We start from the raw sequence: 26,454 nt of genomic DNA, 5'->3' as shown, positions 1-26,454 counted from the left end.
CCACTCGGTGTGGAGAGTAGCATTGGAATAAGAAATGCCCAAGATTGTAAAGTACACGCAATCTATGCAAACATGTAGGCCACAAAACTGACCAGCACATGTGTTAGAAATGCACTGAGCTCAAGGTCATGCCAGACAAACCTCTGAGGATGAAAACTGACTTCAAAGTCCAATAAAAACCTTGCATATATGTATGACACAAATGGAATGAATAAAATTCTCATAGCACTGGTAATCAACCCTACAAAAAAAAAGATTTACAGTTACATGCATACACTAATTCTCCCTGGAGATTGTGGCAATAAAATTAGTAAATTAGTTGATTGTTGATTTAATACAGAATAGTCCTTTACTGATGCTGTTTTACTATAATAATTATTAAAGTACTTTGAAGGCATGGTCTTGTCGAACAAACAACTTGGTTTTTATTTGAAGTTAATAGGCAATTTCATTCCATAGTTATGATCATTCATATTACCTATGAATTTTGATATTATTTACCTCACCCCCAAGGGCAGGTAAACTCAAAGAATTTTACAGCTAATAAAAAGTGATCATAACTACAAAATGGTATTCACCTGTTAATTTCAAACAAAAACCAACAAGACCAAAGGTCAATTCTGCTCAGGTACTATATCAATGATACATGTCATAAGGAGTACTATACCATATGAGCAGAAATCTTGGCATAGAATTAAAATTGGCGATTTGGCAGACCCTTAGAGTGTACAAAATCACCAAATTAAAAGTTTACCATAATACTTTAACCGACTGAACAGGCACAAGATCAAGCAAAGCAAGAAGCAAGGTGATGAGTTCATCAAGTGCGGATAGTGAGTACTGTAGATTCCCTAAAAATTCAGTAGAAATAAATTAATTCTGGTCGTGTCTGGCCGAACAGTTAGGAAAAAAATGTACCAACCCGGTGCTACTGTCGAATTTTCAGGGATCTATCCCTAATACAGTCTGTACACTAGAAACTACAACCAATAATATTATTAAACTATCTCGTGATAAATCTCACTACCAGATGCTCAACAAAGTGTTCCATGACTTAACAAAGCATTATCTGAGTGAGGGTGTATCATGCATGTTACAAGGAGATGTGGGGCCAGGGGAGATTTTAATATGTGAAACGAAGATCGTTTTGCAGTAGCCATGATGTCACATGATGATATCGTTGGGCATGTTCCCTGAACAATTTCAGCATCAAGGCAGCATATTGCATGAGGTCACCGGGAATCTTCAGTATTCAAGTCAACTAGTACCCCTAAGAGTCGAAAAATTTGTGCATTTATAATTAGAAACTTTCCTTTCGCTTGCTGAAATTTAGAGCACATTGCATTCAAAGCACAGGGAGTGCCAAATATTTAGAGATGTCAAAATTTTAGGGAATCTGCAGTAAGAAGAGAAGCGTGACCAAGTGGAGCATTTCATCAAATCTGATATGGCTATCAAGATAATTAGTGAGATAGCTAGCTATAGATAGTTTACCTGTTTGGGAGGCACAGTCTGCACTAAATATTTGCTTTTGATGTACTGATCAGTGTTGAAACCGGGTCACTACTGCTGACCCGGATGACCCACTGACCCGGATAGCAATCCAGGTCAGACCCGGATTTAACCCGGATTAAATAAAGCCGAGGCGTGCGATAAGAGCTAGTCTCGAGCGAGCGAGACTACGTTTTGAGCGTTCGATTCATGTTGAGTAAACGAGTAGTTATGTGATAACTAAGCCGGTAAGATTATAATTTAAAATCGGTCAGTGGGTTTTGGTTCCACGTAGTTACTGTGAATTTACAGACAGCAATTGGGTGTGGCTTCGTGCATACCTAGTATTACAATTTCCCAATATATTGAAGTGGGTGTGGCTCACAAAAGTACTTATCCTGCTGCAAGACTTAAATATATACAACTCTTACAATAATCGATTAGTGGGCATGGCTCCACGTAAGCTTGCAGACAGCCAACGTACACAGTTTCGTGCTACAGACTGCACATGGGCGTAGCTGAACGTATGTTTGTAATGAGATAAGTGGGCGTGGCTCACGAAAGAGCTACACGAGTAGCGTTTGTAAGTTTCCACGTCATCAAATGAACAATTTCGTTTCTCACGTGATCCAATCCGGGTCAGACCCGGATAATTTGTAAACCGGGTCGGACCCAGATGACCTGGAGAAAATGTGACCCGGTTGACCCGACCCGGTTTCAATGCTGGTACTGATGCCTGTGGTTAATTCTATGATTGTCTGCAATATCGCAGGTTATAAGCTTGCTGAAAGAAAACGAAGATATATGTAGTGAAGATCTTGCACTGAGAATGTTCCCAATTACTTTGTTTCCTTTGTGGATTGGCTTTGTATTGAATAAATCTTCATCCTCTGTTGTATAACAGACTCTCCAGTATGTGGGCCAGTACATAGGTAACAACGTAAGCATCTATACATCTTTGTAAATGCATAGCTAGCTGCTGGATTTAGACATACATTTTGTCAAATTAAACTCACCAAATGCAAATTATTAAGCAAATGCCAAATATTCTGCTCACCAAACTTTCTGCTTATACAGAATGCAGAAGGTGTCACAGTCTCGCGAAAAAATACAAGATTTGGCTACTATGCCACTATACTATGTGTTTATTCTACCATTTATTGGAGACATAAGTATTCTAGCATTGAGTATTAACTATGTTGTGCTGGCTATTACAATCCACTATGTTATTAGTTATAACCTTTGTCTGCTGTATAACCAGTTCAGTACGCACTAGGTGACTTATACAATGTACAGGAACTATGCACTGAATAACCAGTGTCATAATTTGTGACCATCTCAGCGATGAGAAAATCAAAATTTAAAAAATAATTTGTAAATTTATGCATGCTACAAGAAAAATTATGTTAGGTTTTTATCGGGCCAGTACTCGAAGAAGGAAGACTCAAATCGATTAAAACTATATACCATCTTATTTGATAAATCACACACCTAAAATACTGGCCAGTGCTTATATAGAAGGCCAATTATAATTAGTTCAAGCTGGTGTGCTACCCAGCTGAGTGTTTGAATTCACAAAATCTTGGGACTGATAATGGTGCTTAGATGGCTTAGTTTGTGACATACTCATAGCACCATAAGTCACACAGCTTGATTTGGGCACTTTGCCAAATAATCTTGCGGAATATCTATGGTATACCTTAACGTATCCCAAATGGATATTAAGCAATCTTATCTCTCAGAATCCAACAGTTGCTCAACCATCCTCAAGAGAGCTGGTCAATCTGACAAAGGATCTGTGGATGTGGTATCTGGAAAGAAACACACATTTCAACTCGACACCTCCCCAGAACTCAGAAAACCATCGTGGATGCAGAATCATAGTTGCAGACAGACAAGACAGACTGGAAACTGTCTCCCTTAATATCCCACAGAAAATGGGAACCTTTGGTCCACTGAAAGTGGACCTCTTTGCAACTCACATGTCTGCCCAGTGCCCACGCTACTTCAGCTGGCAGCCATATTCATCTGCAGAAGCTACAGATGCATTTCTTCAAGTGTGGACCCACACCCAGGGGTATGTTAACCCACCTTGGAATCTGGTAGACAGGACACTTACTCAGGTGCAGAATCAACAAGCCAACATAGTGCTTAAAGCATGTGTGGAGATCCCATCTATGACTTCTACACATGCTGGTAGACTATCCCAGGTTGATAACATCAGAAATCGAAATAATGGTTAACAGGGACAACTCCTTGATGCTCCCACAACTAGCCATATGGCACATCTCAGGGAACAGCTTTTGGAAGAAGCTACAGAGCTTATGCTTACCTTCTGGAGGTGACTCCTTATTTGCTAAGTGGCATTGCTGGTATTCTGAATGGGGTTCAGATTCCTTTTTTGGTCCTATACCTTTACAATTAAGGAGGGGTACAAGACTACAAGTACAGCTCTGTAAATACTTATCAGTCAGCAATATCGTCAGTTCATGAGAAGGTCGATGGCTACACAGTTGGCCTACGCCCTCTGATTTGCAGGCTTGTAAAGGGAGTTTTCCATGCCAGACCTCCTTTGTCACATAATTCACAAACCTGGGATGTTCAGAAGCACTAAGCTATTTTGACACAGTAGTCCTAAACTGTCTCACCCATCAAGATCAGCTGTCTGTCAAAATTGGATATATCCAAATGGGTGTGTGAGGTCTGCTATTATCCAAGTACCTTGGCCAAGCAAGGCCCACATCGCAGATTACCAGTTTCTTTTTTACCCTCTCTTCTAGGAGAAAGTAGATCAGTATCAACCATAAAGGAATAAGAGAGAAGAACACCACCCCTTTGGGGAAGGGAAACCAATCTACTCATAGCAATTATCAAGCCACATAAGGCGGTGTCCTCAGGTACTGTGGCTAGTGGTTTAAGTCCTTGCTGGAAGTTCCAAGTATTGATACTTCAAATTTTCGGCACTCACTCAGTCTCCTCTTCTGCAGCTACATCACCAGGGATTTCAACCTCAGACATCCTCAAAGCTGCAGGCTGGAGTTCTGAGTCAACCTTTCAGTGATTTTACTATAGACCAACAGACAATCCTTCAATTGGAAGAGTGGTGCTCAACCAACACAGTCAATTAGCTACAAACAACACCGTTTATATGTGAGACTGAGTCTTCTGAATTATAATCATAAATGGCTCAGATCAGAGTGGTATGCCAACTATTCGGAATTATATGAAGAAGATGAAGTTGAGCATATCAGTGGTCCCATCCATCCATCCCACAGGAAATGGTTGCAGCTATTCAAAACACTAAAGTGGGTGGTTTGATTGTGGATTTTGTTTATCCGGAGATTATTTTTACTACAAAATGCTACAAAACTGGCCAAATACTGTTGATATACTTCTTCTTTATACAACTCCAAATAGCTGGCAACTGAACCACTCTGTGGTCTGAACCATTTGTGAAATATTCAACAAACTATAATAATAATCATGGGTAGCTCACAAACCAGAAAACAAACATCACATATTTCAAAGGTCACTAATGAATGAACTAGTAATGTGGGCTTGTGGTAATAGATCATAGGGAATTTTTCAAACATAATCATTCATGTCATATTGGACAACCAAAGCAGTTCAGTCATGTGCTACCTTATGTTTGACAACAAATAGCCACTAAGTAAGCAATTTACTGTATAAGGCTGCTGGGAACTGTTCATAATTTCCTTTCTTAGAACTGTAACCACAGAAATAATTCCCTGAAACTCATGACTACTACCTACAAACATTTTTCCATGAAATACAACTTTGTTACAAATATAGATGGTGGTCATAACCTGATCTGACCACCTGCACAAAACAATGCAACATTGCATTCTTCTAGTTTACTATTCTATATAGACATTTGGGTTAGTTTTACCTGCTTTCAGTCGAGCTGATCCTTGTTGAGTCTTGCTATATGTTCTTTGTTGTATCCACCCAGACCACACAAAAGAGATCAATAATAGTGAAATAGGAAGTATAATTAAAATGGAGATGTCTTTGTTTTCTTTCTTATCTAATATGGCTGGAATTGCTGCAACAACTACACCTAATTGTATGAGAAGTCCTCCAATCTCCAATGCTGTTTGCACCCTCCCTATGTACTTCTTTAATGTATTGTTATTACCCACTGTTAAACTCCCTATTTGAGAATACTCGTGATGACTTTGTCCCCTTGTACACAAGTGTCGTAGTTTACCCACAATCAAATAGTACCCAATTGGAAAGCAGAAACATCCATTTAGTATTAGGATAGTTAGTGAGGGTGGTAGTCTACAGGCAACTCCAAAAACAAATCCACAAAGTGCAGCCACTTCAATGAGTGTTGTTATAAAGCCCTGCAAGTGTTATAAGAACAGTTATTATAACTATACCATACAGTACTATAGCAGTGTAATCATCAGCTTTAGTACTAACTACACTGCTATAGAGGACAAGTGATAGAGGATCACATTCACATTGTTTCAATCGAGACGGCATGGCAACAGATAAAACGACAGTAACGAAAATTTCTCAAGAGCCTACAATGTACGAACGTACCTCAAACATTTCACGCCTTGTAGGCCATGGATACTTCTTCGTACTTTTCCCAATCACTCCCCAACACAAGCAACGAATGAAGCTAAGCACCTCTGGGATTAGTAATAGGAATACTAGCTGAATGAACAGTACAGATCTGACCCTATCATTCCTTGATTCTGGGGTGACACTTTCGGAAAGACTGAACATTCTTCCAGTTATACTGACTACAGAGACTTTGCTCACAACTGTCGCCGTCCAAAGACATAGAGCCACGATGCACAACGCGGTCCATTTGATGATGAGAAGACCGACCGATTTCTGTGGAGTTTCTTCACCTCCTCTAGGCCTGCCCTGCAGTCTAGTCTGACTGTGCGTCGAGCTCAAGCTTTGCTGCACCGGTACAGGATATGCATTCAGTTCCAGCTGGTGCTGCTCGGCACCGTTCGCCTGGTGACGTTGTCTAGGCTCCATTGCAATTTCCTGACTGAAAGAAGTGTTTGAAATATGATTAACGTGGGAGCACAATAATTTACACAGTTGAATTACTGAAATAATTATTTCCTGACAATCGCAAACCCATACATACAATACAAACATACAATTATTTTGAACACGCATGCTGTAATAAATAAATTCAACTTTTATGAAAGTGTGCATGTGCACGAGATATAGTGTCCACATCAGATGGTTGAAACCAGTTGGCTTCCAATCTTTTGTGCTTCAACTTTGTCCGAGCCAGCAAGTGTACTAAGGTCTCAATTCGGTGAAAGATCAAAGCTCCAAATTGGATTAGAATGATGACACTGAAGATTGCCAGAAACAGCAAGCTGAATGCACGATCAGGAAGATTGCAATCGGTCAATTGTGGAAATACAAGGGTGTAAAGAAATACTATCCACATTATGTTTACAAGCAGCAGCACTAACAAGCACAGATTGCGAAGGCTATTCAGTTTTTCTTTCAGCTCTTCCACTTTGCCAAGATTGGCTGATTCTGGTTTTAGCTTGTTGTCAGCAAGATTTTTCCAAAATTCATACTCTTGTTTATATTGCTTTATTTTCTCTTTAGCTTCCTCAGAGAGGTGTGGGCTGATCATTTCCCGAGCAACTTCAGATAAATCTACAGCCTCTGCCTGTTCCATTTCCATCCTTGTTTTGTTAGTCTGAATTTCAACTACAGAACGACACAAACACATAAAAGTTATGATCACGAAGGTAGTATAGTTATAGCTATACTTACCGTCTGTGGGGTACTGCAGGTAACGGAGGTTTGATATCAACTGGTTAAGATGAGCTGTAAAAGATGCATATATGTAACCAATTAGCAATTATATTCTTGTGATGTTATGGGATAAAAGCTCGGTTACCTTTTCTTTTTTCAAAACCAAAATCACATCATTAAGGCTACCACAAATATCAAGTAGCAGAAATAACTTACAGCAACTGGTGCATGCTCAACAGTTTCTAGAGAGAGAAATTTCAAGAGCATGCACTTCTAACTAATTTACTGTTCATGCTATTAAGCAATCCATTCTGGAATCACAACAAGGTCTCACAAGCCATTGACGTCAGTGTACTCAAAGAACTGAACAACAATTTGGGGACTCCAGGTATACCAGGAAGCTTCCTCTGTGTGAAGAAAAGGAATAAGAGCTTATTTGTGAGCCAAATTATTTTGAAAAGTTGGTGTTTGTGAATTTGTGTGGTTAATTAATGTATTAATTGTGTTACTATCTTAACACAAGTGCACTACAAAATATAACTAGTTTTAGAGTAATAACCATGAAGGCTTCAAATTTCGTATGGAGATTTGACGGTAAAGTCTCCAGGAGTCTATATTTCATGTAACTTCGCGAGTTATGATGATAACAACACAAGGATGGTAGAACATACTTTTAGTGCTAGCTAGAGTCCTATATATTAATACTAAGTATAGAGATAAGCTGAAATTTGTTCAATGCAGTTTCCAGCGCTAGTGTAAAAAAATGAAGGACTAGTTTCGGTTTAACCACTTGGTAAAGAATCTGGCGTAGCTATAAAACAGTACAGGCTAGCTAAATTCTGCTTGGTTTGTGTTCCAACTTAAGTAGCATAATATGTGACCGGATCTGCGAAAACCCGACATAATGGCGCAAGCCTAAATTTTCAGTAAAGGCTATTGATTGCAATGGGTAAAATATTTGCGCAAATGAAAAAAAAATTCGTAAAATTTTTAAACGGTTTGTTCTTTGTAAAGAAAGGGTGTAATGATAAAAACATGGATATCATCTTATTCGCCTACTCAAGAGGAGTTCGAAACTCTTTGTTTCGTAGCAGTAGCTTAAAGGATACGTGAGTTATGGGCGTTTGTTTACGTCACGTCGAAGCGATCGTATGCGACCAATTTTTCTTCACTGATTTCGTCTCTGTATGTAGTGAAGAAAGGCGGTAGGTGGAAAAACCTATCACGTAATGGACTCCCCTATTCATGGCGAACACGATGGCGCAAGTTACAACTCTGTACTGCATTGCGTTTGTAAGTTACAATCGTTTTTGTAAGCAGCTGTAATATATTTTCCAAATACTTGCTGTACAAATCGATCTTTCTATTGCTGCTACTTTGTAGGGCTGTAACTCCAAAAGTTGTTGGCATACAAGGCTGAAACTTGGCCAGAGCATACACTCGGCTAAGTAGATTATAAATATTCAATAATAAAGGATTTGAAAAAATGCGCCATTATGTTGGGTTTTCGCAGATCCGGTCACATATATGGATATGTTATTTGAGTAAAAGGAACAATACAAAATCGCATGTTTCATGGCTTCACATAGCTTAAGCAATTACATTTATTGTTTTTGCAACCTTTCAAGTGCTTTACCTGTTAAGTGACAGAGGTGCAATACATCACTTTATTATCAGTACAATAATTCAATTGCATGAGCTTGTTATGGAAAATTGCCACAATGCCGGCAGTTAACCCTTAAACCCACATAATCTAGAAAACTGGATTTACACTTAATAAATATTTATGCATGCATTGCACAAAGTGCTGTAACTTTCGAAGCGTCCATCCTATGGCTATGCAATTTATGTCATTCTACTTTTGATGTAGCAAGGATTAAAATGATGCCTAGGATTTTACCCTAACGCTAAATGGTAAGGCCAGAACTAGCAGTGAAAACAACTTTCAGTAAGGAAACACGCAAACCCTTTACATACCTTTCTAAAATAATCGATAGCTCAATGGTAGTTGATCCTATCGCCTTGCAACAACTTCCATTCAGGAATTTTGTATCAGGCCATATATAACTCACGTGAGTAAACCCACAATTGAAATTAAACACGTGGCAAGAATTTAGAAACACGGAGACGCGACTCGTCACTGTTCACCGCTTCATAACAAATGAGCCACTGTAGTTACAGTATTCATTTAACCTTCTTCAAGTAGCCCAGTAGACACACTTTTAATCCACGTGTATTTGTAGGCCGTAAGAATTGAGGTACTCCACCTAGTGTCGCCATGCATGCCCATATTGTGTATACACGCATTTCCAAAAAGTTCTCTGTGGATTTAAGGGTTAAACTTGTCCTAATACAGTTTCAGAATGCATTAGGAACAATAATAACCTGAGACCACTGATCACTTGAGAATGCACCAGAAGCAATCTGGCAGAGTCTAAAATTCCTGGTGGGTATACCATTCTCAGGTACTGTATAGCCTGAATATTTCAAGGAGGAAATGTATCACTTTTTCCGAGCCTTTTGGGATAATCTTATCCTTGAAATTCAGACCACCACATATATTACATATGGGATTGCCTGCAAATCCATGAAAAAAAATTATCTTGAAAATATTGCCCCTTGAAATACATAGGCTATACAGGAGCTGAAAAGCAATCCAAAGGTGTAAAACACAAAAAATTCCTTCCCCCAATAGATACAACGTAGATCTTTATATTATTGGGCCCCTTGCTCTCATAAACTTTATTTTGCCCCCCTCCCAACCCTTGATGAAGGCCTGTATAATTTTTTTTTTAAATAATTACCTCTTCTAGTGATGCCCATTGATTGCAAGTCTGCTTTTGTGAGTTCCTTTAAGTTCTCCACATCTTCACCAGTATAGTAACCCTCTGTCTTGAATAGCGGCTTATGTTAGCTTAGTTTTAGGCTATCCAGCCACATCATAACATCAGGCTGAGAGAAAACAATATACATTAAACAGTTAACCATCTACAGTAGTCCCTCAATTATCTGGCCATCAAAGTTTCCATTATCCAAACTGTGGTGTGACTGTTCTATTAGAGTATTTGTCTAAAGTGTGTGTTCTATTAGAGTAATTGAATGGAGCACTGTATAACACTCAGGGGCCCAATGAGTTTAGATAACAGAGGGACCACTGTAGTATGGTAAAGGTTGCACTATATGGTATCTAATGCATTATAATATATCGCAGTATAATAACCTGGTTTTATATATCAACAGTAGGTATTAGACCTAGCGTCTTACCGGAACATCACTGTGTAGTTCCGGAGTCACGAGTGTTCAGTTTCTTAACTTCTTTCTCTAACTTTAGTAGGTAACCTCTCTTGTCTATTCCAATGGCTATCAGATCCTACACATTAACAGAGAAAAATTATTAGATAAGAACAGTAGCATGCAAATAAATTTACAAATTGTTACATTTCCAACTAGCAAGGAAGCTGTACATCACATCAGATACTTATCAATATACACAACTAAAAGTACTGTAACAGTATGATGCCTACTCAATGACTATTGAAATGGATAAGGGCTCACACAAGGGACTACAAGCCAGCAGTTGTGTCTTAACACATGAATAACAATGTAGCAGCTGTGTGTAGTGGATACAGCAATATCAAAGGTTAATATATTCAATTCTTGGTAATATCACTTACTGTTGTCCTCATTGCAGCTATAAAATCCAACTCTGTATAATAATATCCTTCCTTTTCAAAATTATCAGAGTACATCTCCACAAGAAGAAATTATAATCACTCATGGCATGCCACACTACCATATGCATGCGCAGGAAAAAGTCCTCCAAATACAGTACTAAGGTACTCTCTACAATTTGCTATTAACCAAGAGTAATACAATAAATAGTGCATTATCTGTCTAACTACTGGCTAAAAGGAAAGCTCTAGCTACTGTCTTTAACACATGCACAATAACAATATCATCAGCTAGACAAACAAGTCACACATCCACTTTGTAACAAGCAGTGGGTCTCCATCTAAGCATTGGCCTACTGCAGATTCCAGTCTTACCTGCTTTAAGTCGAGCTGATCCTTGTTGAGTCTTGCTATATGTTCTTTGTTGTATCCACCCAGACCACACAAAAGAGATCAATAATAGTGAAATAGGAAGTATAATTAAAATGGAGATGTCTTTGTTTTCTTTCTTATCTAATATGGCTGGAATTGCTGCAACAACTACACCTAATTGTATGAGAAGTCCTCCAATCTCCAATGCTGTTTGCACCCTCCTTATGTACTTCTTTAATGTATTGTTATTACCCACTGTTAAACTCCCTATTTGAGAATACTCGTGATGACTTTGTCCCCTTGTACACAAGTGTCGTAGTTTACCCACAATCAAATAGTACCCAATTGGAAAGCAGAAACATCCATTTAGTATTAGGATAGTTAGTGAGGGTGGTAGTCTACAGGCAACTCCAAAAACAAATCCACAAAGTGCAGCCACTTCAATGAGTGTTGTTATAAAGCCCTGCAAGTGTTATAAGAACAGTTATTATAACTATACCATACAGTACTATAGCAGTGTAATCATCAGCTTTAGTACTAACTACACTGCTATGGAGGACAAGTGATAGAGGATCACATTCACATTGTTTCAATTACGAATCAATCGAGACCAACAGATAAAACAGTAACAAATTTCTCACGAGTCTAACGTACCTCAAACATTTCACGCCTTGTAGGCCATGGATACTTCTTCGTACTTTTCCCAATCACTCCCCAACACAAGCAACGAATGGAGCTAAGCACCTTTGGGATTAGTAATAGGAATACTAGCTGAATGAACAGTATAGATCTGATCCTGTATACGTCATGGCTCGAATCTACGGTGACACTTTTAGAAAGTTTGAACATTCTTCCAGTTATACTGACTACAGAGACTTTGCTCACAACTGCCGCCGTCCACAGACTTAAAGCCACGATGCACAATGCGGTCCATTTGATGATAAGAAAACCGACCGATTTCTGTGGAGTTTCTTCACCTCCTCTAGGCCTGCCCTGCAGTCTAGTCTGACTGTGCGTCGAGCTCAAGCTTTGCTGCACAGGTACAGGATATACACTCAGTTCCAGCTGGTGCTGCTCGGCACCGTTCGCCTGGTGACGTTGTCTAGGCTCCATTGCAATTTCCTGACTGAAAGTGTTTGAAACATGATTAACGTGGGCGCACAATAATTTATACAGCTGAATTACTGAAATTATTATTTCCTGACAATCGCAAACCCATACATACAATACAAACGTACAATTATTTTGAACACGCATGCTGTAATAAATAAATAAATAAATTCAACTTTTATGAAAGTGTGCATGTGCACGAGATATAGTGTCCACATCAGATGGTTGAAACCAGTTGGCTTCCAATCTTTTGTGCTTCAACTTTGTCCGAGCCAGCAAATGTACTAAGGTCTCGATTCGGTGAAAGATCAAAGCTCCAAATTGGATTAGAATGATGACACTGAAGATTCCCAGAAACAGCAAGCTGAATGCACGATCAGGAAGATTGTAATCGGTCAATTGTGGAAATACAAGGGTGTAAAGAAATACTATCCACATTATGTTTACAAGCAGCAGCACTAACAAGCACAGATTGCGAAGGCTATTCAGTTTTTCTTTCAGCTCTTCCACTTTGCCAAGATTGGCTGATTCTGGTTTTAGCTTGTTGTCAGCAAGATTTTTCCAAAATTCATACTCTAGTTTATACTGCTTCGTTTTCTCTTTGGCTTCCTCAGAGAGGTGTGGGCTGATCATTTCCCGAGCAACTTCAGATAAATCTACGGCATCTACCTGTTCCATTTCCATCCTTGTTTTATTAGTCTGAATTTCAACTAAAGAATGACACAAACACATAAAAATTATGATCACGAAGGTAGCATAGTTAGCTACTTACTGTCTGTGGGGTACTGCAGGTAACGGAGGTTTGATATCAACTGGTTAAGATGAGCTGTAATAGATGCATGTACGTAATCAACAGTTACCCTTTTTTTTCAAAACCAAAATCACATTGTTAAGGCTACCACAAATCCCTTGTAAATATCAGGTAGCAGTAATAACTTACAGCAACTGGTGCATGCTCAACAGTTTCCAGAGAGAGAAATTTCAAGACACGCACTTATAACTAGTTTACTGTTCATGCTATTAAGCAATCCATTCTGGAATCACAACAAGGACTTACAAGCCGTTGACGACAGTGTACTCAAAGAACTGAAGAACAATTCGGGGACTCCAGGCGTACCAGGAAGCTATTCCTGTGTGTGAAGAAAAGGAATAAGAGCTTATTTGTGAGCCAAATCATTTTGAAAAGTTGGCATTTGTGAATTTGTATGGTTAATGTATCAATAGTGTTGGGCACACACTATCTTAACACATGTGCACTAAAAATAGAACTAGTTTTTGAGTGATAGCTGTGAAGGCTTCAAATTAGGGCATGAACAAATGTCAAACATTTGTTAGAATGTTCGATAAGCTTAACATTCGAATGTAAATTTCAACATTCGAACATTCGTTATCTCGCCCACGCTCAATTATTATCATTGTAAGAGTAGGTTTTTACTTTTATATGGTTGTTTTTAACATTAAATTGAGGTAATAGGTTTCAGAAATGTACGCAAACCTATCTTTAGTACATGTTCATAATGCAAAATTATTACTATTGTACTAATTGAGTGGGTGTAACAACATTCGAACATTCGTTAAGAAAAATTAAAGAATGTTCGAATGTTAAAAGTTAACACTCGTTCATGCCCTACTTCAAATGGAGATTTGATGATAAAGTCTCCAGGAGTCTATGTTTCATGTAGCTTTACAAGTTATGATGATAACAACACAAGGATGGTAGAACACACTTTTAGTGCTAGCTAGAGTTCTATGTAAGCTATGTATTAATACTAAACATAGATAAGCTGAAGTTTGTTCAATGTGGTTTCCAGCACTAGTGTAAAAATGAAGGACTAGTTTCGGTTTAACCACTTGGTAAAGAATCTGGCGTAGCTATAAAATGGACAGGCTAGCTAAATTCTGCTTGGTTTGTGTTCCAACGTAAGTAGCATAATATATGGATTCATTTTACATGTTGTTTGAGTAGAAGGAACAATACAAAATCACAAGTTTCATGGCTTCACATAGCTGCAAGCACCCTTAAGCAAATAAAGTTCATTACACCCATTGTTTTTGCAACCTTTCAAATGCTTTACCTGTTTAGTGACAGAGGTGCAATACATCACTTTACTATCAATACCATAATTTAATTGATGAGCTTTGTGCTTGCTATGGAAAATTGCCACAATACAGTTAAACTTGTCCTAATACAGTTTCAGAATGCATTAGGAACAATAATAACCTGAGACTCCTTCTGATCACTTGAGAATGCACCAGAAGCAACCTGACAGTCTAAAATTCCTGGTGGGCATACCATTCTCAGGTACTGTATCGCCTGAATATTTCAAAGAGGAAATTTATCACTATTTTCAAGCTTTTGGGGATAATCTTATCCTTGAAATTTAGACCACCACATATATTACATAAGGGATTGTTTGCAAATCCATGAAAAAACTTTTACCTGAAAATATTGTTTCTTGAAATACATAGGCTATACGGGAGCTGAGAAGCAATCCATAGGTGTAAAATATTTTTAAAACCTTCCCCTGATAGATGCAATGTGCAATAAGCACACAGATCTTTACACCATTGGGCCCCTTGCTCTCATAAACTTTATTTTGCCCCCCTCCCAACCCTTGACGAAGGCCTGTATATATTTAAAAAATAATAATTACCTCTTCTGGTGATGCCCATTGATTGTAAGTCTGCTTTTGTGAGTCCCTTTAAGTTCTCCACATCTTCATCAGTATAGTAACCCTCTGTCTTGAACAGTGGCTTATATTGGCTTAGTTTTAGGCTATCCAGCCACATCATAACATTGGGCTGAGAGAAAACAATGTCACAATTACAAACAATATACATTAAACAGTTAACCATCTACAGCGGTCCCTCAATTATCTGGCCATCAAATTTTCCATTATCCAAACTGTGGTGTGACTGTTCTATTGGGGTATTTGTCTAAAGTGTGTGTTCTATTAGAGTAATTGAACGAAGCACTGTATAACACTCAGGGGGCCAATGAATTTAGATAACAGAGGGACCACTGTGGTATGGTCGTCAAGGTTGCACTTTATAGTAACAAGAGTATATATTAGAAACCAAGAGTATCGAACACGTGTATTACCCCGTGATTAATGATTGCATAAAGTAACACGGATATTTCAGTAATTGTTCGCTTTCATTACCATTAAGGGTTGCTGTATTTAACCCAATTCGGCCACTGAACCAAGCGAAAACATGATAGCGGTATAGGGAATTGCCTAATGTTAAAGTTCTGGCACTGCCAAGCGGATCCCTGAAGGCAAGGCAACACGCTCGTTTGTACAACCGTTGCTTTAGCAAGCTGGAGTTAGATTGGGTCCTTACTACACTTTCTTTGTACAATATCTGTTGAATACTTGGTTGAATAACACGGAAAACTGGCGAACAAAGACCTGTTACATATGCATTTCAAATCACCATTTTGTGTAAACAAACAATTACTGAAATATCCATGTTACTTTATGCAACCATTAATCACGGGCTAATACACCGTTCGACACTTTTGAGTATCAAAGCGCCGCACTGAGTTATAACTACCATACAGCTAGACAGAGCGGTGCTGCTACCATCACCCAGTGATAACTAACTTATCACCCTGTTGTGGAGCCACTCAGTCTCGTTCGTGACATCATAATAACCGCGAATGGTATTGTTTACCAATGGAACAAGAGCCAAATAAGGAAACATTGATATAAAGCACACCAATATAGCACTTAAACCAGCTAAATCTTACAAGAAAACTGTTAATCCTTTACACAGTAACACTACAAGTTACCAATACGATAGTTTAACAAATGTTAAGAACAGTCTGTGACAATTTTTGCTCCAGCAATCACTCCCAACGGTCACTATGGTGAAGAACTAACTTCCTCTAGCTTCATCGTTGTATCTCGGACTACGGTAGCCACTTGTTGGTCTTTTTTTTCTCTTGCACACCACGAGACACCACCATACCAACCTCTGATGAAGGCGAATCATACCTGGAACTGCTGCTTCATAACACCGCCCTTCGCTACAGTTTGTAGGCAGTATGCAAGGTCTCTCTTGTAGCTATGAAGTAGAATCTCCACACAATTTGGACGAAATCTTGAGCACAGTGACAGAAACTCAAACCAGAACTTAATTTACTACCCCAGGCATTGATCCAGAAATAAACCAAGGTGTGGGTGGCTGGTCCAGATTTTAAGATGAGAGTCTTGAATGTCTTGGTAGTTACATCAGGGAAGAAGGGCTGACAATATTATCATCTAGCTTGTACAGTGAAGTACATAGCTAGTAGCATGCCCTTGTGAACATAATAAGGCCAGGCAAACTTGATTAATTGTTTCTCATCCCTGCCCGCATCCCTTTTTACCCCACCGCCTCTAATTTCATTATTGCTGTTATCAATCACGTGCACACGTATTTTGATGTTAGGAAGGCTGGTTATCATTTTACAGCACAGCAAATGTCACTTGCACCTCAGAAACGGTGATAGCTAATACGTAAGTAATAGTTCTTAAAAGGTTTTAGTTAACCTTTATAACAGACAGCTTGATTTGGAGTATTTTCTTTACTAATGAATAATGAAAAATTACATCCCACCTACATGGAAATCTCAATTTTTGTGGATGAGAAACTAGTAATCAAGTTTGCCTGGCCTAATGTATTTTGTAATCCCAGTACAGGCTGATCATGAGTTAACACCAGTGGTTAAAACAAATTGTAACACACCTGTAATACCTGTGCACATACTGCACATTCCTCTCTGTCATATGTGATATGTAGGAGATGATAGTTTAAGTTTGCTCCATTGAATAACTAAATGTGAACTATCATCTCATACTAATGACATGCCCCACAGGAAGGAACATCACCTTATACAGTATGTTTTTCACTACTTAATCAACTTAAAAATTTAACTAATTTTGAGGCAGTCGCATTATTCCACAGCCTTAGGGTGATTTGCTGCAGACATAAAAGTAAAATTGACTCAACCCTAAAGCAGACCCCACATTTTCCTTCAAGAAGTCCTATGCCTGGTGATAGTTAATACTGCCCATGATCATAGATAAATTCATGTATACTGCTACCGTCTACTGTAAGGTTATAGCCAGCTAGCATCGGAATCTGATGCAATGCAGAATTTAGTTGATATAACGAAAGAGTGTTCATGATCAGTAATATTCGGCATTATTAAATAATGCATGTCTGAGTGGCTGCAAGGCCATGCATGGTGGGTGGCTAGCCACCCCATCCACCCCCTCTGGATCAGTCCCTGTATCCGTAAACTTCCGCACACTCCCACGCACTGGGATATAAAATAGTTATATCTGTATACTCGGATGATATCATTGGTATTACACTCGTAAAGGGATATAACTTATCGCAGTATAATAACCTGGCTTTATATATTCAACAGTATGTATTAGACTTAATATACATGCATGTCTTACCGGAACATCACTGTGTAGTTCCGGAGTGCTCAGTTTCTTAACTTCTTTCTCTAACTTTAGTAGGTAACCTCTCTTGTCTATTCCAATGGCTATCAGATCCTACACATCAACAGAGAAAAATTATCAGATAAGAAGTTTACAAATCGTTACATTTCCAACTAGCAAGCTAGGAAGCTGCACATCACATCAGATACTTATCAGTATACACAACTAAAGTACTATAATAGTATGGACTCAATGACTATTGAAATAAAAATGGATAAGGGCTCAAACAAAAGACTGCAGACCAGCAGTTATGTCTTAGCACATGAATAACAATGTAGCAGCTGTGTGTAGCAGACACAGCAATATCAAAGGTTAATATATTTAATTCTTGGTAATATCACTTACTGCTGTCCTCATTGCAGCTATAAAATCAAACTCTGTATATCCTTCCTTTTCAAAATTATCAGAGTACATCTGTACAAGAAGAAATGACAAGCACTCATGGCATGCCACACTACCATATGCATGTGCAGGAAAAAGTCCTCCAAATATAGTACTAAGGTACTCCCGCAGTGATTCCATTGTTTGAACTTATGAAATACACAATAAGATCATCTGATATATGTGACCACTTCTGTCAAAACCCAACACAATCCCGCAAGCCTAAATTTACAAAGCATTGAATACAATGGGTGAAATATTTGTGTATTATTGAAAAAATTCTGTAAAATCGTTGAACACCACTTTCTTAGTGAAGGAAGGGACTAACAATTAAAACCTGGATATCACCTTATCTGCCTACTCAAGAGGAGTTGGAAAATCTTTGTTTCATTGCAGTAGACTCAAGGATATGCAAGTTATGAACGTTTGTTTACGTCACGTTGAAGCGATCGTATGCATTCAATTTTTCTTCACGAATTTCGTTTTTGTTTGCAGTGAAAAAAAAGGCGATAAAAGAACAAACATATCCAGTACCGTATAGAGGGAAACTTCAGTGGGGGTAAATTTTGGCGAATAGCAAGCTATATTGCATTTGGTGAAATAAATTTTGGCTAATTCAAGCTCAATTTTTAGCTATATTTGTATCTCAAGCGCTATAAGTAATTGGCAGGTTAAACTTTGGCGAATTTGTAGCAAATCGCAAATCACCAAAGTTTTCCCCTATGTGGTAATCGATTCCCCTATTCATGGTGAACACGATGGTGAAAATTTCAGCTCTGTACATCAATCCGTCGTAAGTTACAACCATTTTAGTAAGCGCCAGTAATATATTTTCCCTATACTTGCTATTGTTACTTTGTAGGGCTATAACTCTGTTGACATATGAGAAGTAGATTATAAATATTTAATAAACAGGAATTTGAAAAATGCTTGATTGTGTCGGGTTTTCGCAGATCCGATCACATATGAACTTATGAAATATAGATCATCTAATATACTATGTCATTACTCCATAACACTATACAGCTGTACTTACATCACATTCAATTCTCTCTAACCATGCAACAACTTGCTTGTCCAACTTTGGTTCAGGATGCAGATCATCAACAAGATGCTCCATCACGGGTGCTGGATTTGAGTGGGAATCTTCCACAACAATTGGTGATTTCCTTCCAATGCACTTGCAGAAGAAGCTAAGAAATCTATGCCATAATCCCATGAAGTAGTCGATCCACCCTACTGATTTGCCACTTCTACCAGGGCTGGCTGTTTCTCGAGTGCCCCAACTCCGATTGTTGATATTAGCCATGGAATAAATAATCAGAAATAAATACCCTGATGGTAAACACAGAAGGTACCAGATGAAGTGAAACAGGCAAAATATTTCATTGAAGTGCAAGATCCCTGCCAGTGTAAATGTTGTAGCAAATATAGCAAAATAAACTGCACTGACATCTACCGGAAATCGAAATTTGTCACTGGTACGATTAACATGATCTAATGGGTCTCCTTCAATAGCAGAACTGATTGTGTCCGTCAAGATACCAGATATAACTATTCCCATTACGATGGAAAATATCAGTGTCAACACCTTAGCAGCATCTATCTGTGTCTTCTCTGTAGCATACACACACAATGCACCATACAGTACACTGATGATGCAAAGAAAAACAATGAGGGCTACGTCACTTAGACCGTCATCTAAAGCTGTCAGGCCTGTAACAATGATTAGGATTACAGTCGCAGGAGATATCAAACTTGAAAATACCATTAAAAATTCATACATAATAAACATGATAGAAATTGAGTCATTGCCGCTGGTGATCTTTCCATAACTGCTGATCACTTCAGCTAAATTGGCAATAGTAGAAGGTATCCATCTTCGACGTTGCTTGTAAAATTCCTCAAATGATTCTGGACAATACGTGCTGTCTTGGGACACAGCCGAGTACTCTAACCTCCATCCTTTCTGAATAAGTAGTGTACAAAGCCACCTGTCCTCTCCCATGTCCTTTGTCAGGAAATCAAACCCAGTTTCTACACTGCTTGAATATGTGCTCAGTACTTGCTCTATAGCGCTGACCCTAAACACACTAAAACATCCTGGACAACACAACACACACCCTAAGATATGTTCAGCTGCTTTTTGGAACCAGTGACCGATGGCATAGTCAAATATTTGGTACCAAACAACTGGGCCGGTTCCCAGCGGATGTGTTCGAGCACACACTGCTCCAACTCTGTCATCACGAGCAAGAATATCAAGAAGGGCTACAACTGAGTCACAGTTAAAATCTATGTCAGCATCGGTGGTCAGAATAAAAGCTTTATCTTTCGGAATCTCACTATACTTAATACGATAGTTGAGTACATAATTCATATACATAACTTGGCTCCAACGTTTCTTATTCTTTACTTTGCTGTTGTCCTTTAAATGAACATAAAATGGCATGTTTCCTCGTAACTTGTACTCAAGCTGCATCCCATAAGGAGTTAGAAGTTTGGTGACTTTGGCAGGCTCAACTTTAAGAGTTTCTTTGAGCAAGCCAAGGAGTTGCATGACCCACTGATTCAACTGGTCTCCAGCGCAAGCATTATCGAAGAATATGTGAGATTCATATTTGTGGTTTTCTCGAGTTTCTGTTGCAGCTTCAACTGCCATACGATTAATAGACCTGAGCATCTGTCTCATTTCAACCTCATTTTCATGGTACATTGTAGAACAAATAAAAATGTGACTGTCCTTAGCAATATTTCTAATCCTGTAAGGGTCAGCTGGAGTATCCTCAACAACAAAACCAGTTATGGCTGTTTTTCTGTTCAATATCAAATGTTGCTCTAAGAACACACCATTGTAACGTGGTGCCCAAAACAAATCTTCATCATTAGTCAAGATAGTATCAGAACTTTGAAATATGTAATAACCAAATGCTAAAAACTGTGAAACCCAAAGTAAAGCAGCCACCAAAAAAACATAATACCCTAGCGTCCAGTCAACAAAATAGACACCTTTAAATGGAAACACTTCATTCACTTCAGCACTTCCCACATACCAAACAAACGATATCGGGGTAGATAGCAGCATTGGAACAAAGAATGCCCAAGACTGTAAAGCACACGCAATCCATGCAAAAAAGTAAGCCACGAAAGTGACAAGTATGTGTGTTAGAAATGTGCTGAGCTGGTCATGATCCCAACTGAAGCTGTCAGAAGTCAAGGTAAGATTATAGTCCAACAAATTAGAATATCCATATGCCACAAAAGGAAAGAGAAAAATTCTCACTGTACTGTTCAACAGCCCTGTAATAAGAGACAAACAATCAGAACTATTAACAAAAAAAACACAAATTATTATCATACGTCACATGTTAATAAGTAGTGTTCCACCGATAATCGGATCGGTATCGTATCGGAGCCGATATTGGGCTTTTCGTATCGATCGGTATCGGTTATTCAGGTATTCCGATACCGATTAATAGCCACTCGCGCCAATCGTCATAACCATAACTATCATCATAAATCCTATGCTAGCAAAACGTGAGGTATAACAAGTTGGAAATAGTGTTGAGTATTATTCTAGCATAAAAGGTGCAGGAATTGCTTTGCTAAACATCAAGCAACTGCTACTTACTATGTTTGCATGAAAAAGATCGAAATACTCTAATAGAACAGTCACTGCACAATAATATATTCTACTAGAACAGTCACACATAGCCAGCTTGAGATGATTGTAAATTGTATAGCAATTATCGGTATCGGTATCTGTATCGGTGAAAATTTGCTTCTAGGTATCGGTATCGGATCGGTAGTTATTTTTCTGTATCGGTGGAACCCTATTAATAAGTATAAAAAATATCTAGACCATTTGAAAAGGGGTGTGGCCCCTAAAAGTCAGGGTGAAAAAAATTAACTGTTTAAAACAAATGGAATTCTCATCATTGTAGCCGTTTCTTTGATTTCACAACTCCTTGGTAGTGTCTAATCACTGGACTGGACTACTGGACTGACTTTTTTTTGGTTTTACACATTTTTAAGGGTGGGGTTACTGTACATTTGGTGACTTGTGACAACATTTCAGCACTGAGTGGTGAATATGATACTTTAATCCTAAAAGGTAGCTGTGATAAGCCAAATGGGTTCAATTAAATGTATTTTATTCACTGCCTGACAATACCGTGTAGCATAAGGGGCAAATCTTTCTGAGGTTGAGCAATGTTGCTAAATTTTTTGTAGATTTGTTAACACTCCCAAAATATATTAGAGGTCTAGGATAAAATGTTTGCTGGTATCTCCCAAAAACCGCAAAATTAGCAAAAAAATTTTCTCCTCTTAATATTAAGGCTATATGGTATCTACATACTATACTGTATGGCAGATATACTGACATGTGTGTATGCGCAAAAATGTTTCTCACTGTTAGGCATACATGATTATTCTGATACTACTTTCTATAACATATATGTGTGCGAACACACAAACTTTGCATAATTGGTTATATTTTATTACTGAAATGAAATGTCTGCATTCTGTTAATTGTATTACAATGTCATTTAGCTGTTCATAGGAGTAGAAGGCCTAATGTATTTCGTGGACTGGACTCACACACTGAGCTGGAAACAATAATCCAGACATTATCCATCTCTTGTAACACTGGAGACCCCACTATCGAGCTACAACTGCTGATACTGCTCTTCCTTAGAAGTCAACAAACTAGCGCATGCACTAATTAATTAGAATACACTTACGATACACAGGTACTTGCAGTGATAAAGCGTGATAGAGGCTATTGTTGTAGCGTAGATGTTTTCCTTAATTGTTTTGGCACTAGTGCTAGGGTTGCAGAGATGAGCCAGTAACACTTCTTAGCAGGGTAGCTGAAGATGACACCGCCTGGCAAGGTGATGGGACTACATGTAAATAAACTGGGTCATCACTACAGCCACTAGTGCTAAGTACTGGAGCAACAAAAGAAAGGCATCTAAGCTGCAACAATGGCCTCTATCATGTTTTATCACTGCTAGTATCCCATGTATCGTAAGTGTATTCTAACGAATTAGTACACACGCTAGTTTGTTGACTTGTAAGGAAGAGCAGTATTAGCAGTTGTAGCTCGATAGTAGTGTCTCCAGTGTTACAAGAGATGGATAATGTCTGGATTATTGTTTAAAAACTGTTTCCAGCTCAGTGCGTGAGTCCAGTCCGTGAGTGTCCAGTCCACGAAATACATTAGACCAGAGTAGAAAACTGCATGGTCATAGCACAACAGCATACAGTGTGTACAAGTTTTAATAGTAGGTTAATTTAATGTACCCCCATTACACACAGCTACATACCATGGATTCCAGTGACTAGTCACCAATTCGTATGTTATAGAAAGTTGTATCACAATAATAATGTGTGTAAGAGGGAGGGAAACATTTTTGGGTATACCTACATGTCAGTATCTGCTATACAGTAGAGTAGATACTGTCAAGCAGTGAAAAGAATACAATGAATTGAACCCATTTGGCTTATCACAACTACTTTTTACTCAGTGCTGAAATGTTGTCACAAGTCAACCTATGTACAGTAAGCCCACCCTTAAAAATGTGTAAACCAAAAAAAAATGTCAGTCCATTAGTCCATTCCAGTATTCTGTGTAATTTACATAACAACTCTCTCTTGACATAATCTCCACATTGCATGACTACCATTTAACCATACAGTACATGCATGTGTATGTAGTGTTGCAGTAACCAAGTATCCTAAGTACAAGTTATACAGCTAAATTAAGTGGTGTCTTGCTATTCCATAGCTGATACATAGCTGCAGCAGGGTAATGTTAACAAACCTGGCATGATCACACCTTGCTTTTGTGTGTGCGTGCGTGCGTGTGTGTGTGTGCGTGGCATGCATGCATGTGTGCGTGTGTGGGTTTCTTTATGTGCAGGGGGAGTGGTCTAACTACATGAGACTAGAACTAGTTGCCAAAACATTTGGTTAAAAAAGGGAAAATACCCGAGTCTACCACTCAGTCCAGTCCAGTGATTGTATACAACCAACCAAATTTGTGTGACATACCTCACATGTACCATATTAAGGCAATCAGATAACACATTTAAGGAGCTTGTGAAAGTGTGCAAAACGACTAAACAAAGATATTAAGCCGACAAGGCTCATATCTCTAGAATGCCTGGAGCAATATCTCAACAATTAATTTGGTATATGGACCATCAAAGGTGGAGGTATTTCCATAGCAAAGATCTAGTTTTGTAAAGGCAGCACGGAACTATATATGCTTGAAAATCACATTATTGTACTTCCATTCTCTACAGGTGACTTGATTGTAGCTGAATTCTCTACTGAATGACTAGTGTGTAGCTGAACTCTGTACAGGATGGCTTGTTTGCAGCTGAACCTCCTCAGGGTAATTATTTATAGCTGAACTCTGTACCAATAGCTTATTTCTACCTGAATTCTCTACAAGTCTACAGGGTATCTGACAATCAAAACAATAACTCAGAATCCAAATTCAGCAGAAATGGTAATGTTGTAATGTAGATTACTTTAGGGAGAAAAACCATGTATATTCCTTCATGGACTCGTATATCTGTATCTGCTGTACATTCCTTTGTGGTACCAACCTGATAAAGTACCAGTTTTTAACTGTCCAATATCGATACAGCATTAATTACCAGGTATTTATTTTCCAAACACACTGGAAGCCCTCTGGCTTATAACCAAGACAGGGCTTGATTCGAATTAGGCTTTTATACAAGGCGTACAAATATAAAAGTATCTGCACTTCAGGTGTGAGGCATGACTTAAAACGAATACAATCAGCAACTACTCTGCAGATGGGTCATGACACAGCATCAAAATTGATTGTCCAACTATACAGTCTTTAAGTACAGTTTGTGAAACAATGGAACAGATACCTTGGGCTTTGCTACAACAGAAAGTGCCATCTAGCACACATATGGTACTCTTCAACCCCACATACACCACAACATTCTTGGGAAGTCACTACAACTCCCCCAAAGCCAACTAACCTGCTTTTAGTCTGGCAGTGCCCACTTCATCTTGGACAGTCACCCTTTGTGATCTTGACTCCATTAGTTTCTCCTGCACCCATCCTGACCACAACAAAGAAACAAGGGACAGAGTAACTGGCAATAGGATTAAAGTGCTGGGATGATAGTTATCCTTTGTATAACCATTTTCTGTTACAGACAATAGAATTGGGACTGCAATCAGTGCTCCAACTTGCAAAATAAAGCCAAATAATTCCAATACTGGTACAATTTTCTGTTTGAATGTCTTAGTACAAATCCCTTCTTCATCATATTGGTTGTTTATTTCACCGTATCCACGACGTCTCTGACAGAACATGTCACAGAAAAAATGTTTTGCTATCACAAACCAGAATACACCATTTAGCACTAGAATGGTCAAACCAGGTGGAAGTTTGCAGGCAACACCAAAAACAAATCCACAGATTGTAGCTACTTCAAATATTGATGTTAGAATGCCCTGAACAACAGAAAACATTATGGATTATGCTATTAAACCTTTAAGTTTGTACTAACCAATAACATTGCCCTCCACCTTGGCCAGGGAAAACTCCTGTCTGTCTTTCCAATCACTCCCCATACCAAGCAGTGGAAAAAGCACACAATTTCTGGTACAATCAATACAAAAACTAGCTGTACAAATATCTGTGATTTAATAGGGTTGCCTGCATTATCTGTATAAAGGGTATACATGCGGCTGGTGATGCTGACAAACGAGATTTTGCTGAACACGGTTCCAACCAAAGTGCAGGCAGCGATTAGAAACAATGCCACTATCTTGATGACTCGTAACAAGTTAGAATGAGTAGGCTCCACTGCCGCAACGTCTGGATGCTCCCCGCTATCGTGATTTTCCATCTCCCGCTGCATGACGCCTTGCTTACGAAAATGTCTAAACTTCACAGAGGGTCTTACTGGAATCTGTTGGGATATGTTAGGTTTCTCAGGAGAGTTACGTACCGGTTCTTTGAATGATACTGAATTAACAGAACTCAGTTCTATGGCGTTTTGAAATTCAGACCCACCGTTTTCCTTCTGCCAAAGAACATAACTCGACATTATGTGCTTCCTGTAGTAAAATAACAATGTAATGAAGTTAAA

The 26,454-nt window shown here is 38.6% G+C and overlaps 2 protein-coding genes across 6 annotated transcripts in view; both read right to left on the bottom strand.

Annotated features, from left to right (window-relative positions):
• Positions 1 to 10: 10 nt before the first annotated feature.
• Positions 11 to 12,566, bottom strand: LOC136249208 (chitin synthase-like). 5 transcript variants are annotated; one of them, XM_066041164.1, is made up of 8 exons: positions 11,964 to 12,370; positions 10,941 to 11,772; positions 10,531 to 10,636; positions 10,071 to 10,218; positions 7,285 to 7,338; positions 6,064 to 7,218; positions 5,402 to 5,861; positions 11 to 241 (listed from the first exon to the last, which is right to left on the bottom strand). In XM_066041164.1, exons 6-8 carry the CDS (start codon positions 6,724 to 6,726, stop codon positions 63 to 65), a joined length of 1,302 nt encoding a protein of 433 aa, XP_065897236.1. In that variant the 5' UTR covers positions 6,727 to 7,218; positions 7,285 to 7,338; positions 10,071 to 10,218; positions 10,531 to 10,636; positions 10,941 to 11,772; positions 11,964 to 12,370; the 3' UTR covers positions 11 to 62. The 5 variants fall into 5 exon arrangements, 2 of the variants coding, with proteins under 2 accessions (XP_065897236.1, XP_065897237.1); XR_010698111.1 differs by lacking the exons at positions 11 to 241; positions 5,402 to 5,861 and having other exon boundaries at positions 6,583 to 7,218; positions 10,941 to 11,119; positions 11,313 to 11,772; positions 11,964 to 12,566; XR_010698112.1 differs by lacking the exons at positions 11 to 241; positions 5,402 to 5,861 and having other exon boundaries at positions 6,583 to 7,218; positions 11,964 to 12,566.
• Positions 12,487 to 26,454, bottom strand: part of LOC136249204 (uncharacterized) — a 14,150-nt gene continuing 182 nt past the window's right edge. The window contains exons 2-9 of the mRNA XM_066041159.1: positions 25,870 to 26,422; positions 25,333 to 25,813; positions 19,338 to 21,601; positions 18,266 to 18,334; positions 17,876 to 17,974; positions 15,074 to 15,221; positions 13,192 to 13,245; positions 12,487 to 13,129 (exon numbers count right to left, since the gene is read on the bottom strand). Of these exons, the coding sequence (XP_065897231.1) occupies positions 12,591 to 13,129; positions 13,192 to 13,245; positions 15,074 to 15,221; positions 17,876 to 17,974; positions 18,266 to 18,334; positions 19,338 to 21,601; positions 25,333 to 25,813; positions 25,870 to 26,412 (4,197 nt within the window). The 5' untranslated portion in view covers positions 26,413 to 26,422 and the 3' untranslated portion in view covers positions 12,487 to 12,590. The remainder of the gene's footprint in view (positions 13,130 to 13,191; positions 13,246 to 15,073; positions 15,222 to 17,875; positions 17,975 to 18,265; positions 18,335 to 19,337; positions 21,602 to 25,332; positions 25,814 to 25,869; positions 26,423 to 26,454) is intronic.

Source organism: Dysidea avara, chromosome 3 (assembly GCF_963678975.1).
Source record: "Dysidea avara chromosome 3, odDysAvar1.4, whole genome shotgun sequence".
Classification (NCBI taxonomy): Eukaryota; Metazoa; Porifera; class Demospongiae; order Dictyoceratida; family Dysideidae; genus Dysidea; species Dysidea avara.
This window is presented reverse-complemented; position numbering and strand designations above follow the sequence as displayed.